The sequence below is a fragment of the Lampris incognitus genome, chromosome 11 (assembly GCF_029633865.1).
Source record: "Lampris incognitus isolate fLamInc1 chromosome 11, fLamInc1.hap2, whole genome shotgun sequence".
Taxonomy (NCBI): Eukaryota; Metazoa; Chordata; class Actinopteri; order Lampriformes; family Lampridae; genus Lampris; species Lampris incognitus.
Window position 1 is genome coordinate 43865726 of NC_079221.1, and position 15992 is coordinate 43881717.

Below are 15992 nucleotides of genomic sequence, written 5' to 3' on the forward strand. Positions count from 1 at the left end.
AAGTTGAGTGACTGCTCTGTGCCGTTAGTGTGTACACCCACAATTAATTTCAGTGGCTTACTGCCAGGGGGTGCTGTTTGTCCTTAGCCCTCCCCCCCACCCCCAGTACTGTGCCCCATGAATGCAGATGAGAGCTGCTGAGCCGGTAGCTATGCTAAGGGAATGAGGCGGGTTCACGTTTTCAGCACTGTTTCAGCCTGACCCTCCGCCTCCAGGTGTGAGAACACACACACACACATACACACACACACACACACACACACACACACACACACACACACACACACGTACACACACGTACACAAAGACACACATACTTATTTCTCTGCTTCAGGCTACCCCCCTCAACACATACACACACCTTCATCCACACACAGTTAACAGTCGATAAAAAAAGCTGGGGGCAACATGCAATCACTCACATGGGCCCCGCAGACTCACAAGGCGGGTGTCTGTGGGCAGTATTCTGCGAGATTGCTTTTCACAGTGGGGGTCCGTCTGTCAAAAGTGAATGTGCCTCACCATGGTGCTGGCCGTGTGTCTCCGTCTATGGGGGGGCTCTTAAGCGGGCGATGGACGAGGGTCCGCTTTGATTCCACAACATAAGATAAAAGTTGTGGTCAGTTAGCTCGCGGGCTGACGGAGAACTGAAACACTATTGGTTCAGGCCCATTTATTCCAGCTGTAGGTTTAGACACTGGGGTGAGAGGGAGTTGGCTCTAGCAGTGGTGCCAGAGTGTCCATGAGCAAGGTAGTGGCTGCCAAACTGCCCCAAGGTTACTATGCTGTGAAGAGGTAGGGAGAAACGTGCTCATGTATTTAGTGGGTGAATGGAAATGCCGAATAAAGTTGACAAGACTTGCAGCCGTACCACCATGTACCCTGGTTCTGCTGCATGACCGAAGCTAAGCATGTATGGGCTTGGCTAGCACTTGGATGGGAGACCTCCCGGGAAAACGTGAGTTGCTGCTGGAAGTGGTGTTGGTGGGCCAGTAGGGGGCAGTCTTCCCCCTGTTCCTAATAAAAACAAATCCTAATGCCCCAGTGCAGTGACGGGGACGCTGTGCTGTAGGGGATGCCGTCCTTCAGATGAGACGTTAAACTGAGGTCCTGACTCACTGCGGCCATTAAAGATCCCGTGGCACTTATCGCAAAGAGTAGGGGGGTTCCCCGGTGTCCTGGCAAAATTCCCACCCTGGCTCTCTCCATCTGGTCACCTAATCACCCCTCCGTTTAACCGGCTCAATGATTCCTCCCTCTCCACCTCAAGTGTGGCGACGCTCTGGTGCCAAAAGGCTGCCATGCATCACCCAGGTGGGTGCTACACATTGGTTGGGGTTGAAGTGAGTTACCCCCTCCCTTCAATGTGAAGCGCTTTGGGTGTCTAGAAATATAATCCATTATTGTATGGGCAAAAACATTGCTCATGGGTTTTTTTGGCTGAAGAAAATAACGTGCTGTTGTTTTATGTGGCTAAATTAAATCTCGCTTCTCTTCCTATTACAGCCATCTCTGCCTCCAGTCACCCCTACTTTGGCCATGCGGATGATGAAGATTCAGTGTAAGGACTCCCCCTCCTCACCATTCCCTCTGCATTTTATCTGACTGTCGACGCCCAGCAAATATGAACAGCTTTTCATGTAAAAAAAAGAAAAAAGGTTCTCATTTGCATTCTAATCAGCGAGAATAATCCCCAAGCTATCAGGGGGGTTGTGATGAGCATTATTGGCAATTTTCTGGCCGGACCAAAAATACAGGATATGAGTGTGTCCCTACTATATTTAAATGCAAGTCTTCAGTGTCAGGGTGGTGTAATGGGGTGGCTACTTGACAGCTGTATTTACCCATATTTGATTTTCTAGATGGATTTTCCTGAGCTTGCATTATTGATTAGAAGCCCGTAATGGGTGTTTACCCTGAAGGTGGCACAGAGGTGGATTGATTCTGCTCCACTTCCCCAAATGGGTTTGTTTAAAATACTTTACAGGCTGCTCTAGAGACCTGGCCGAGGATTTGAACGCTGTTTGTGTGTGATTGCACAGCTGTACGTGAGCTTGTGTGCAGAGAGGTGAATCAAATCAAATCAAATTAGCCATTCAAAGCGCCAGGTGAGCTGAGGCCGTGACCTGACCAAGTTCCTCCCCCGAGTCATGCTCGCACCTGTGTCTTTTTTATGCTCTTAACTTTTCCACCTTGAGGCCAGTCAGTACACAGCATCCAGACTGCCAAAGTGTCCTGAGAGCTGTGTGGTGGACCTTTCCTCAGTTTAGGCTGATATTTTGCTGCTCGACTTGTTGAATCGATTTGTTCTAAGCAGTGTTAAAGATGCGCCGGGCTTATTACTCAAAATGTCTGATCCTTAGTGTAGTTACCGGTACCTGTGGGAGAAAGTCTGAGGGCAGCTCGGCCATATTGATAACAAGCCTGCTCAGCAGCAGCTGCTGCCTGCAGCCAGCCAGCAGCTGCTGCTCTACCCTATCCTACCCTGCTCTCTCTCTCTGTCTCTCTCTCTCTCTGTCGCTGTCTCCGTCTCTCCCCGCCCCTCTTTCTGTCTCCCTCTGCCTCGTGCTCTCTCTCTCTGCCTCTCTTTCTGTCTCACTCTCTCTCTCTCTTGCTGTCTCTCTCTCTCTCTGTCTCTCTCTCTCTCTGTCGCTGTCTCCGTCTCTCCCCGCCCCTCTTTCTGTCTCCCTCTGTCTCGTGCTCTCTCTCTCCGCCTCTCTTTCTGTCTCACTCTCTCTCTCTCTTGCTGTCTCTCTCTGTCTCTGTCTCTCTCACTCTCTCTCAATTCAATTCAATATTCGCTTTATTGGCGTGGCATACATTTTGTACATATTGCCAAAGCATGTAAAAACAACAACACAACAGCAACGATGATTATAATAACAGCAACAACATCAATGATTATGACATCCAACAACAACAATAGCAATAGGTGCCGTCACCCACTCTCTCTCTCAATTCAATTCAATTCAGTTCAATATGTGCTTTATTGGCATGACATACGTTTGTGTACATATTGCCAAAGCATGTAAAACAACAACAACACAACACAACAATGATTATAATAATAACAGCAACAACAACAATGATTATAATACTAACAGCAACAACAACAATGATTATGATATCAAACAACAACAGTAGCAATAGGTGCTGTCCCCCACTATCTCTCAGGTTGTGGCAAGATAATATAAATCTTGCTGCAATGCTCGCCGCTGGCCCCCCTCCCAGGACCACCCACAGCTTACCTGCGTCCTCCATTTCCTGCTACTCTGGAGTCACATGTTCCAGCTCTTTGACAAAAGCCCGTCGCTGTTTTTCAAATGTGTCACATTTGAGGAGGAAGTGCACCTCTGTCTCCACCTCATCTGTCATGCACTGACCACATGTTCGTTGCTCTTTTGGCAACCACGTCTTTTTGTGTCTCCCCTTTTCAATGGCTAGACTGTGGTCACTGAGCCTGTCTTTGGTGAGGATCTGTCGCTGCTTCCTCTCTCTCTGACTCTCTCTCTCTCTCTCTCGCTCTCTCTCTCTCTCCCCCATGTCACTGTGCTAGCTGTGTTTCATCCTCATCCAGTTTTCATCCTCATCCAGCTTATTTTGTGTGGTCAACCGAGTTGTGCTCTGGCCGAAGTAAAAAGGCACACACAAAAAAAAAAAAAATAGCACGCGTCTCAGTAAATGTAGGATTCTTTCAGATGAATGGCTAGGGATGAATGGTTAAAGGAAGGTTGGAAGGGGGTATCTGAAGAGGGAAAGGGTGGAATTGGAACTAGAGGATCAAAGCCTCGGCAGATAGGGTGGTATCTGGCCTGGTCAATAGATTCTGAGCCAGTTAGTATGCAGGACACTCCGCTCCTCTTCCTCCATTAAAGTCCACATTATTTTAGCCTTTACTGCAGCATCAGTTGGCTCACAGATAATACAGTGATAGCAGTCAGTTGTTCCGAGTGCAATGTGAAACAATCCATTACTTTGTGTGGCCATTCTCTTAGAGCTAAGGCCTGGCAAGTTTCTCTTAACAAAGCTATTAATTATGTGATTATATTTAGTATGAGTCTTGAGTATAGGTAATGAATCATATCAGCAGGCAAATATCTGAGTTAGTTTGTAGGAGGCCTGTAAAGTGGGCTTTTGTTTTTTGTTTGTTTTTTGTTTTTTTGTCTAAAAAATGACAACCGATTGTTACTTTCACAGTGACTCGTAACACAGGGAAGCATATCGGTTGAATTGCACATTTTGTTATTCATGGATCTGAACCTAAACTACTTGTATGTACTGCAGCTGTATCATCTGATTGAATAAGGATGATAGGGATGTGAAGGTAATATTAACCGCTGATGACCTAAAAACTAAATAGCTCGTAATCAAGATTGATTTTGTTGAACACAATTTTGATTACTCTCTTTTGTGATGACAATTTTTTTTTTTTGACCAAACAGGGTCCAGGGTGTAATCCAGATCTTAGTGGCCCTGTCCGTGCTGACGGGATACGCCATCATGACAGCCAGCTTTGCCATCTATGAGGTCCATGAATATCACAGCGGTTCCAAGAGGCTCCAGCACATTGCAGGCATCAGCGAGCCCCTCTACTGGGCTGTTAACTTCCTCTACGACATGGTAACTTCTTCAACATGCCTTGGAGGACTTCTTTCATTTTCCACAACTAAATATATATTTACCAAACCCACATGGAAACTAATACAGTGTAATTGTACATGCATGTTAATAATAGTAGTAGTAATAATAATAGTAATGATAGTAATAATAATAGTAATGATAAAATAAATTCAAAGATACTTGAATATAGCCAAATTTGGCCAATTTTGCACCAGGCCCGTCAATGTGTTTGGAACTGGGGGTGCCCCCTATTGAGTGATTTCAAAATAGTTTCACACATGTGGGGCAACATTGTTATGAAACATATCTTGCGAGTTTTGTAATGACTGGACAAACAATTTCTGATTTATAGTCTTATTTGTATATATAACGACCTATAGCGACAAGCATGGGCACAAGTCCATGAATACTGGGATGGCATCCAGCGCTTTACCTGTGTCAGGGAGGGCATCTGACTTATAATTTTGTCAAATCATTGTGCGGATTGACAAGGCCATACCAGATCGTTTGCGGCTCCTTATGGGATTGGCTGAGGCCCGGGTTAACAATGGCTGCCATTGGTGCTGTGCCCTCACAGGGTACCGATGGAAACTGTACAGTCCGCTGTGGGGACCCCTGAAAAACAGGGAACAAGCTGAAAGAAGAAGTCTGATTTGTGTTAAGCCACGCCCATTTTGCATTTGTAGCGCCCCTAGTGGTCAATTTGAATGAAACGTTCAGGATATGTGGTATGTGGACATATCCTGCAAGTTTTGTGACGATTGGCCCAACGGTTGTTGACTCTGGTCTATTTATGTGGTGAGCCATGCCCTTTTGGAGTTCATTGGTCAATATCTCGAAAACTAAATAAGCTATCAACAAGCTTTATACAACTTTTGATCAGCTTGGTCCAATAATGATCCCTAGGAAATCTGGCAGCAAGCAGACCTACGATTTAGGAGATGTCAAAAATGTGTTTTTTAAAAAAATCAGAATAGTATATCTTCCAGTTCGGCGGACTGAAGTTGTTCTTGAGGCACATTTGTAGAGTGAGGATAGATGGATCTCTGTACCAAGTTTTGTGTAATCAGACTCACAGCGTGGGAGTTAGGATTTTTCAAATTCAAATATTTTACCTTTAATCATAGCACCTCAATTGGGGTCATATTTCTTGGGCAGCGCTTGCACACAACTTCCAATCAATCTGCAAAATCTCACGTCTCTACCATTTCACCGTCTTACTAGGATTTGCTCAAACATTTTTGAAGAAGACAAATAATAATAAACCAGCACAAATACAATAGGATTTAAGGCGTTCATCTTGAACCCTAAAAAATAAATCGGCACAAAAACTATAGGGTTTAAGCCCTTTGTGCTTGAACCCTAAACAGCCCTTCAGACTTAAACCCCTTACAAGAATGGTAAATGGGCTGCATTTTATATAGTGCTTTTCTAGTCTACCGACCACTCAAAGTGCTTTACAGTGTATACCTCACATTCGCCTATCCACACACACGTTCATACACTGATGGTGGAGGCTGCCATGCAAGGTGCCAATCTGCTCATCAGGAGCAGTGGCGGTTCAGTGTTTTGCTGAAGGACACTTTGACATGTTCTCTGCAGGAGCCAGGGATCGAACCAGCAACCTTTCGATTACTAGACGACCCGCTCTACCTCCTGAGCCATGCAGGGGAGAAAGAAAAGGAGAAAATATAAGCAGTTCAGAACTGTCGACCACTGAAAACAGACCGAAAAACAAAATGGAAAACGGGTTACGGGTAGGCCAGAGTGAACAGGTGGATTTTTAGGCAGGATTGAACAATGAGGGGAGATGGATGGAGTTGGGGCGTTCTGGGATGGTGGGTGTGGTTACTGAGAACACCATGTCAACAAAGCTTTGGTGGTAGGTTGTTCGTATGGAAAGAAGACCAGTGGAGACAGATCGGTGTGATCGGATGGGACGGTAGAGGAGAGGGAAGTCAAGTCAAGTTTATTTGTATAAGCCAAATTCACAAGGTAGTCCAGAAGGGCTTTACAATCAGTACCATATACAACCATATACGGCATATGACACCCTCTGTCATTGGACCCTAAACCAGAATGAAGAAAAACTCCACAAGAAAAGCCTTATCGGGGGGGGGGGGGGGAAATATGGGAGAAACCTCAGGAAGAGCAACAGAGGAGGGATCCCTCTTCCAGGACAGACAGACATACAATAGGTGTCAAATGCACAAAATACACAAAAATAACAGAGTTATAATGTAATACCATAGCTAACACAGAGCAAGGTAATGCAGAATACATACAGTTAATGCGTAAAATTTGGCAAATTTAAATGTGCTGGGTAATAAACTTGTAAAGAGAGTGCAGGACAAATTTAGTGAATCTGTCAGAGAGAGTCAGGAACCCCACAGATGCATTCAGGAGCCGGCGGGACCCCATGCTCAGTGGGGCCCTGCGGAGACAATAGTATTCACATACACACAAGAGGCGAGGCACAGATAGAAATCTCCAGGAGGGGGTGGGACTGTGACCAAGGGAAAACCGCATGCCTCACAAGCGTGCTCCGAAGTCGTCAGGTGGTCGAAAGAGAGAGAGATGATCCATGGTAATCAGACAGCATGGTGGCCCAGTGGTTAGCACTGTTGCCTCACAGCAAGAGGGTCCTTGTTTCGAATCTCAGGCCATCCCAGGTCCTTTCTTTTATGGAGTTTGCATGTTTTCCCCGTGTCTGCATGGGTTTCTGCCAGGTGCTCTGGATTCCCCCCACCTTCAAGGACATGTCAGGGTTAATACTCCTGTCTCTGCCCTGACCAAGGCAATGGAAAGAAGAACTGGAGCTGGTCCCCAGGCGTTACACTGCGGCTGCCCACTGCTGCTATACCATAGGATGGGTTAAATGCAAAAGATGAATATTGTCGTATGCTTGCTTACAATGACAAAGTGTCTTTCTTAAAGGAAAAGCAAGAAAGAGAGAGAGAGAGACAGAGACAGAGAGAAAAAGAGCGAGAGGGCACATGTGCGCAGCATGGGCACTCGTGCTCAGAGATATAAAGAGAAGGTCAGAGTCGTCGATGCGTTCAGAAAGTGTAGTAACATTCTCGTCAGCGGGGCAAAGCCACGAGATGACTGCTAAGACCTACAGTTATAAATACGTCGAGACTGAGACCCTCCCAAGAGGACGGCTGTGACAAAGCTCAGAAGGAAGTCAAAGTTTCAAAGAAGTAAAAGAAAGAAGACAACTAGTTGAAAGCTAGTGAGAACAGATGGCTTTCAGTTTAGATCTGAAAGAGTCTATGGAGTCAGGTCCTCTGATGGTGGCTGGGAGAATATTCCAAAGAGATGAGGTGTGGTAGGAGAGAGCTCTGCAGACTTCACTTTAACTCTAGGGACAGACAGGAGGCCTGCACTTTGACAGCGGCGGGCACGATAAGGTACATAAGGCTGTATAAGATCTGACAGATATGAGGGGGCAAGCCCATTAAGTATTTTATAGGTTAAAAGTAGCACTTTAAAGTCAGATCTAGCATGAAGAGGCGGCCAGTGAAGGGAGACTAGAATCGGCATGATATGGTCAAAACTTTTTTGTTTTAGTTAATATCGTAGCAGCGGCATTTTGAACCGGCTGAAGGTTTTTAGTACTAGCACATGGCAGGCCGGAAAAAAAGGGCATTTCCGTAATCTAATCATGGTGAAACGGCAGCATGGATCAGGATCCAAGCATTGGCCGTGGACAACATCAGCCATTGAAGTGAGGAAGGAAGGGGCCAGGTGATGGAGTGCTTTACGGGGTAAGGAAGACTATTACAGAGGAAGGCGATGACGTGGTGCCAGGATTTGGTGCTACTTCATGAACAAACGCTTGAGCTGGAGAGGGAGGACCAGATACTGGTGGTGATTAGATGTATTAAATTAGGGTTGGAGCGAAAACCGGCAGGAGGGTAGCTCTGCAGGAGCAGGGTTGGACACCACTGTGTTAGGGGTTCAGAATAGTGGTAAGTTGGAATAGAAAAGGTGATGTTAGAAGTGGGGCAATAGATATTGAGGATGCTTGTATACAGACCGGCTTGTTGAGGATTGGGGTGAGAGAAGTTGTTCAATTAACCAAATTGAAGACTCCATGTTCAAAGGATGAATTGTATAGTCTGCAAATGTGTGGACAGAGAACAGAAACGTTGACTTTAGTGAGGACAGTGGGAAGGGAATCGAGAACTTTTAAGGATTTTAGATTATGTGATTATTTCAATGAGTTGGGTGGAGTTCACTAGGGAAGCTGACATGAAGCAATTTTCCAGAGCAGCTTGGACAGTGGAGATGAGGGGGAGGAGAGAAGGAGGTCTGGATGTTGGTTGGACAGTCAGTGATTGATTTATGGAGGAGATTTTGTCAGACAAACTGGAGGGAGGAGTTGCAGAGGTCTTTGGAGGAGTTATGCACATGATGACATCATGGGGCTTTAGCAGTTTACTAACAGTGGAGAAAGGGCTATTTGCAGCTGGATTTTCAGTTACTGATAATGCCCCCCCCCTTCTTTTTTTCCCTCCCCAATTGTACATGGCCAATCACCCCGCCCTTCCGAGCCATCCTGGTCATTGCTCCACCCCCTCTGCTGATCCAGGGAGGGCTGCAGACTACCACATGCCTCCTCCGATACATGTGGAGTCACCAGCCGCTTCTTTTCACCTGACAGGAGTTTTGCCAGGGGGATGTAGCGCATGGGAGGATCACGCTATTCCCCCCAGTTCCCCCTCCCCCCCGAACAGGCGCCCCGGCCGACCAGAGGAGGCGCTAGTGCAGCGACCAAGACACATACCCACATCCGGCTTACTGATAATGTTAGAGGAGTACACACACCTGGTAGTGGAGAGAGCATCATAGTGTATGGTCAGGTGATGTTTCTAAGCTTGAGCATGGACAGCGAGTTTGGTTGGCGGACACAGAGTTGGGTGAATTTCTTGTACTTTTTGGCTTAATAAAAAGCCAAATCCGGTCAAATCTTTGTATTACTGCTCGATCCTTCTGTCCCAAGTATATACGTATATATATATATATATATATATATATATATATATATATATATATATATATATATATATATATATATATATATATATATATATATATATATATATATGCCTCATTGTACATTAAAAGGTACCTTAATCTTGGTATATAAAATAATATTAAAAACGTATATAAAGAACTTGGCGGCGTGGTGGTGCAGTGGTTAGCGCTGTCGCCTCACAGCAAGAAGGTCCTGGGTTCGAACCCCAGGGTAGTCCAACCTTGGGGGGGGGGTCATCCCAGGTTGTCCTCTGTGTGGAGTTTGCATGTTCTCCCCGTGTCTGCAGTGGGTTTTTTGTGGGTGCTCCGGTTTCCCCCACCATCAAAAGACACGCATGTTAGGGTTCATAACTCCTGTCTGTGCCCCTGACCGAGGCATGGCAAGATGAACTGGAGTTGGTCCGAGCTACACAGCTAGGATGGAATGAATGCAGAGAAATAATTTCCCCCATAGGGATTAATAAAGTAGCATTAAAAAAAGTATAATCTGCTTTCATTTTGTGCTGTCAAATCATTCTCAACTAGCAGGAGACATTTCTTTACATATCTATATGCATCAGCTTTTATGACTCCGTTTTAACAGTTGATTATGGACTAACCTTTAGCTTCCTCTTCCTGCTTCTCTCCAGCTCCTCTACTTGATCCCTGTGGCTCTGACGGTGGGTGTGATTGCAGCCTTCCAGAATCCAGCGTTCACGGACAGGCAGAATCTAGCAGCTGTCACCTTGCTCCTGGTGCTCTTTGGGTCAGTGCCTTAGTTACACCTCCGCGGCGACTGCTCAGCCTTCAGTCTGTTCACGGAAGCTTTCTCTTATTTCAAGTCAAATGACCTCATGTTGGCACCTCAAGGAGACTTAACTCTGATCCAGCCCGTCTGAGTGAAACTTCACATAGTTTTCATTTTGTTTTCTTGTAAATGTAATAGGCGGCGCAGCCTTTATGTAAAAGTGCCCTCTGCTATTACCACACAGAAAAATGTACCCCACATTTTGTCCTTCCTCTATATGCATTTCCCCAGCATTTTAAAATGTGTGTACTTGCCACACAGGTACATTGAGGTGTGAGATTCTCATAATAATAATAATAATAATAATAATAATAATAATAAAACTCGCTTCCTCATCTTCCACATTTCATATGCAAATGTGGACTAACGTCACAACTGTCCTTGTGTGACAACTTTTGAAATTGGGACACTCCTCATTCAATATTTTATCGTTCAGACCCATATGAGACTTGAGATATTATATTGTTCAGACCCATATGAGACTTGAGATATTTTATTGTTCAGACCCATATGAGACTTGAGATATTGTATTGTTCAGACCCATATGAGACTTGAGATATTTTATTGTTCAGACCCATATGAGACTTGAGATATTATATTGTTCAGACCCATATGAGACTTGAGATATTTTATTGTTCAGACCCATATGAGACTCCCAAGTCTAGAGCAGGGCCCACACACAGCCATTCACACATTATTCACATCTATGGGCAGTTTGGAGTCTCAAACTCACGTCGTTGGACTGAGCAAGTACCTATATAGTAAATCCGTGCGGGCACTCGGAGGATTCGCAGACTCCAATCAGAAGGGCAGGGATTTGTTGTCTGGTTGGTGTGGCGGTCTATTCCATTGCCTACCAACACAGGGATCGCTGGTTTGAATCCCCCGTGTTACCTCCTGCTTGGTCGGCCGTCTCTACCGACACACTTGGCCGTGTCTGCAGGTGGGAAGCCGGATGTGGGTATGTGTCCTGGTTGGTCAGGGCACCTGTTTTTTTTTAGGGGGGGGGGCTGGGGGGAATAGCGTGATCCTCCCATGCACTACATCCCCATGGCGAAACTCCTCACTGTCAGGTGAAAAGAAGTGGCTGGCGACTCCACATGTGTCGGAGGAGGCATGTGGTAGTCGGCAGCCCTCCCCGGATCAGCAGAGCAGGTGGAGCAGTGACCAGGATGGCTCAGAAGAGTGGGGTAATTGGCGGGATAAAATTAGGGAGAAAAATGGGGGGGGGGGGGGGGGAGAAGGGCAGGGATTGAACCAGGGGCCATCTTGCTATGAAGCAACAGTACTAACCCGTCAAGCCACCGTGCCACCCTGAAGGACCCCCGCATTTTACTCTATGGTTTCCCGCTCATTTGATATGTCTTGTTTCTTCATTTTAAATGACTGTGCAGTTTGCCCTGAGATTCCCCAAAAAAAAAAAAAAAAAAAAAAAAGGACCCACCACACTCCCACACATGTGAAACGTTGTCCCCGGCTGCAGTGTAAGTTTAAGCTGCTGTCCCCTGTAGCGCTACAGGCCCCAATCTCGAGCCCTGCATTGAGGGGAGACAGCTCAGCACTCTGCTTTCCATTTATCAGACAGATGTCTCCTTCCCAGCCGATGAATAATCACACAGCCCGGTCACAAGGCTCGGTCTGCCGGCCTGCCTGCACCCACCTGGGTCTGGTCCGCGGCTTTCCTTCTTCTGCTCAGTGCCTCGGCTCAGCTCGGCGTGCACAGTCTGTCCACGAAGCGTCTTTTTTTTTCGGGTTGGGGGTGGGGGAGGGGTGGTTAGTTGCATGACAGGCTGTCTCCTCTTCCCGGCTCTATCTCTCTTATCTGGTTCCAACTGATTGTCTGCATAAGGCGTCGGCCTCATTTTCCTCACCTCCGTCGTTCTTAATCTTCCTCTCTCACTCCTTCACGCTCTTTCTCTCCCTTTGCCCCCCCCACTCCCTACCTCTTTTGATGACCATAACCCCAATCAACTGAACAAGCACATTTTTCACGAGGGAAAAAAAATGAAAGGGGGAAGAAACAAAAAACATGGAGGGGGGGGGGAAGAAAAGAAAGGACAAACAGATAGGATGAGCTGCCACCAGAGGATAGAGGGAGAAATAATTTATCTTCCTCCCTTTTGGTGTCACGTTTGAATGTTTACACTCCTTATGGCCGGCTATTTTTCCCCTTCCCTTTTCTCGGTGCTCTCTAATAGCTCTTTTCGTCGAGCCCACGGCTCTTTTTGTTTAGCCTGTTAAAGGAGTGAACCGCTTCAGTCGGTTAAAAAAAGTGCAAGGGCATGTTATTTAGAGAGAGACACTGACGGAGGGAACGTTATAAACTCTCCATATCCACTTTCATCCTCCGCAGAATGAACACGGGAATCAAGACCGCCTTCGGGAGTTTTGGCATTTGAAATCCAAACTGCCGGATCACAAAATGACTTATTTCAAGGTGGTTGAAGCATTATTTATGCTGCATCCAGTCTTGTGCTAGACCTTGCCGTTATTGTCTCCTCCCCAGGTTTGCGACCTTCCCCTGGATGTACCTCTTATCCAGCGTTTTTAAGGATGCGGAGATGGCCTTCATCACCTATGTATGCATCAACCTCTTCATCAGCGTCAACACCATCATGTCCACCTCCATTTTCTACTTTCTCGGTCAACTTGAAATGCACAACAATGAGGTCAGCAAAACACACACGAGCCAAGATGCTACTCGATAGCCCCGAAACTGTAAGGCTGTTACCTTTAAATGTGGGATCGTTTAAGATTGATAGATTAAGGGAAATTAGTATTCGCATTTTTCAGGGCAGTGATATTCTGACATTCATAATTACGGAGAAGTGAGAAGACGGTTCAGATGGAGCACTCAAGTCTTTCTATGAAGATGTCATATCCTCACTATGTACCACTCACTGTCCCTTTCCCTTCACCTTTTGCTCTACATTTCACTCCCGCAGGCGGTCGATGACATCTTCCGGAAGCTGAGCCAAGCCTTCCTGATCTTCCCGCAGTTCAGCTTCGGCAACGGGTTGATGGAGCTGGCCAGGGGGAACATGGAGGTCCAGATCCTCAGTGGTTATGGCATCGACGCCTACAAGAACCCGTTCTGCATGAACGCCCTGGGCTGGATGTTCATCTCCTTGTTCATCCAAGGCCTGGTCTTCTTCACCCTGCGCCTGCTGCTCAACAAGTGGCTCATACGCAAAGTCAGGTGAGACGGCAAAAACGTATCACAAACTCGGCTGTTAATGTTGAGGTTTTTGGATGTGTCTGAGAAACTAATGAAATATTCATCCGAAGAATGTTGGAATGATTTGGGTAGCTCAATATCGCACACATTTATCAAGCCACGTAAAAGAAATTGGTGTGGAAAGCATTTGTGCTATTCAAAGAAAAACATTTCCACCACTGAATAGACTGTGCTCATTGCTCAGCATGCACTTTTCTTTTAGCTTCTCCCTATATCAATAGCTCTCAATGTTTTACACCTTCGAAATTAATTCTTAATTCTTCCCCTTCTATATTTATCACTAATTATCGAGTTTCTTTCTTCTCAGAGTTTGATTCCATCATAGTAAGACTCCTTTCTCCTCCTTTCTCTCTGGTTTCTGTCATAGATTAAGTAAGACTCCCTTTCTCTCTTCTCCTAGTTTCAGCTCATTACTAATTTAGTACAGCAATCTCCCTTCTGTCACTCGGGTTTCAAACCATTACAGTTCTGGTAATGCTCTCTCTCTCTCTGCCTCTTCTCCTAGCCTGAGTCATATCCCATCCAATAACTTAGAAGTGCAGCTAGTTGACTGGATTTGCTTGTCCTTTTTGTAGGGGTTTGATCTTTGGCAGGAAGATGGTACCTCGGGTGTCTAGTGAGGATGGGGATGAGGATGAGGATGAGGACGAGGACGAGGACGTGGCAGCTGAGCACTTGCGTGTCTCCAGCGGAGCAGCCAGCTCTGACATTCTGCAGGTCAACCAGCTGACCAAGGTGTACCAGCACCTCAACAAGAAGGTTCAGGCAGTAAAGAGGCTCTCTGTGGGGATCCCTGCCGGCGAGGTAAGCTTAATCATGGGTAATTTTATTCAAAATCTTTTTGGTTTGATTTCCGCCAGTGTAAGGGTATGATAGAAAACAAATTGCCCATCTGTTGTTTATTGCTACTAATATGCATAATGCACCATTACCCCAGGGTTGCACGGAAATATAACCAAATGCTCCATTGTGGATAGGCCTTCAGATTTGAACAATCACCAGGATGCTGATGAAATCTTTGGGAAGACACTTAATAGCATTGTATGACTAAGCTTGTCAGATACAGCATAAAGCTTCTGCAGTTTCTTTAAGGTGGCATGTGTGACAGCCTTTGTATTCAGCAAAGCCTGAGTGTCATCCTTGTCTGCAGTGCTTTGGTCTGCTGGGTGTGAATGGAGCAGGAAAGACTACCACCTTCAAGATGCTTACTGGAGATGTTTACCCCACTGACGGAACGGCACAGATTAAGGACTGGGATGGGTAAGAAATTCATTTACTCAGTTTAACTAATCCAAAAACACTTACCACGCAACCATGTCCAGAATAATATTCCAAGAATAGCATGTTTAAGCCCAGCTCTTGTTTTACGCTTTATTCCCTGTCGCTTCTTCGGCCCCAGGTGATGGTGATGATAGGCATCAGAAACAAGGGAAGCACGAGGGAAATTAAAAAAACATCAGCTTATTTATCCGCGATTCTCCATCAAAATGCATTGTTTACAGTAATTAAAAAGAATCGGTAGACAGGATAACAGATGGGTTACATACGCAAATCCCTTACAGGGGGCTGCTTTACAGCAATCTCTCTTCTCAGTCTTACAGGTGTCCAGACAGCACTGCCTAATGAAGTCTGAGGGACAGAATTTACAAAAATGCCAATAACCAAAGACAAGGATCAGCTAAGATTTACACCTAAAGAACAAAAACCTCTTTATGTTTAAAATGTACTCAAAATTAAGAAGCTGAAGTTTTTCAGGCTTTTCTGCTGAATAAATCAAAACGCTGTACACGTCCCCCGCACTTTTATTATTGCAGTACATGGGGGTTATTCCCAGCACAGCGCACGGCGGACAGCAGTGCCACCGGCACACCCTACACATATACATTTTCCATCTGTTCTATGACATGTGGTTGGACCCATTTAAGACAACTTGCTTTTATTGATGTTTTCCCCCAGACGGATGGTAGACATCATGGAGTGTCGCAGCAAGGGCATAAACATCGGTTACTGCCCTCAAGTGGATGCCTTGGATGATCTGCTCAGCGGCGACGAACATCTGTACTTCTACGCCCGCATCCGCGGCATCTCAAAGAAGGAGATTGACGGGGTAAGATAGCGTGGCGCTCCACATTACCCCCCCCCCATGTGTGCAGAGCTTCGTCAAGTGACAGGATGTGATGACACCATCCACAAAATGACACAAGATCAGATGTGAATTCAAAGGCCCCTGCCACAAAGACTGTTAGATGTTGACACTTCCATGCATAGTGAATCAGAGGACGGGAAGTGCTGAGTGACATGCCA

At 45.9% G+C, this 15992-nt stretch overlaps 1 protein-coding gene across 1 annotated transcript in view; it reads left to right on the forward strand.

Annotated features, from left to right (window-relative positions):
• Positions 1-15992, forward strand: part of abca12 (ATP-binding cassette, sub-family A (ABC1), member 12) — a 112336-nt gene that overhangs the window by 86913 nt on the left and 9431 nt on the right. Inside the window, 8 exon segments of the mRNA XM_056288934.1 lie at positions 1507-1561; positions 4443-4620; positions 10293-10408; positions 12957-13119; positions 13396-13649; positions 14264-14492; positions 14839-14948; positions 15645-15795. Of these exon segments, the coding sequence (XP_056144909.1) occupies positions 1507-1561; positions 4443-4620; positions 10293-10408; positions 12957-13119; positions 13396-13649; positions 14264-14492; positions 14839-14948; positions 15645-15795 (1256 nt within the window).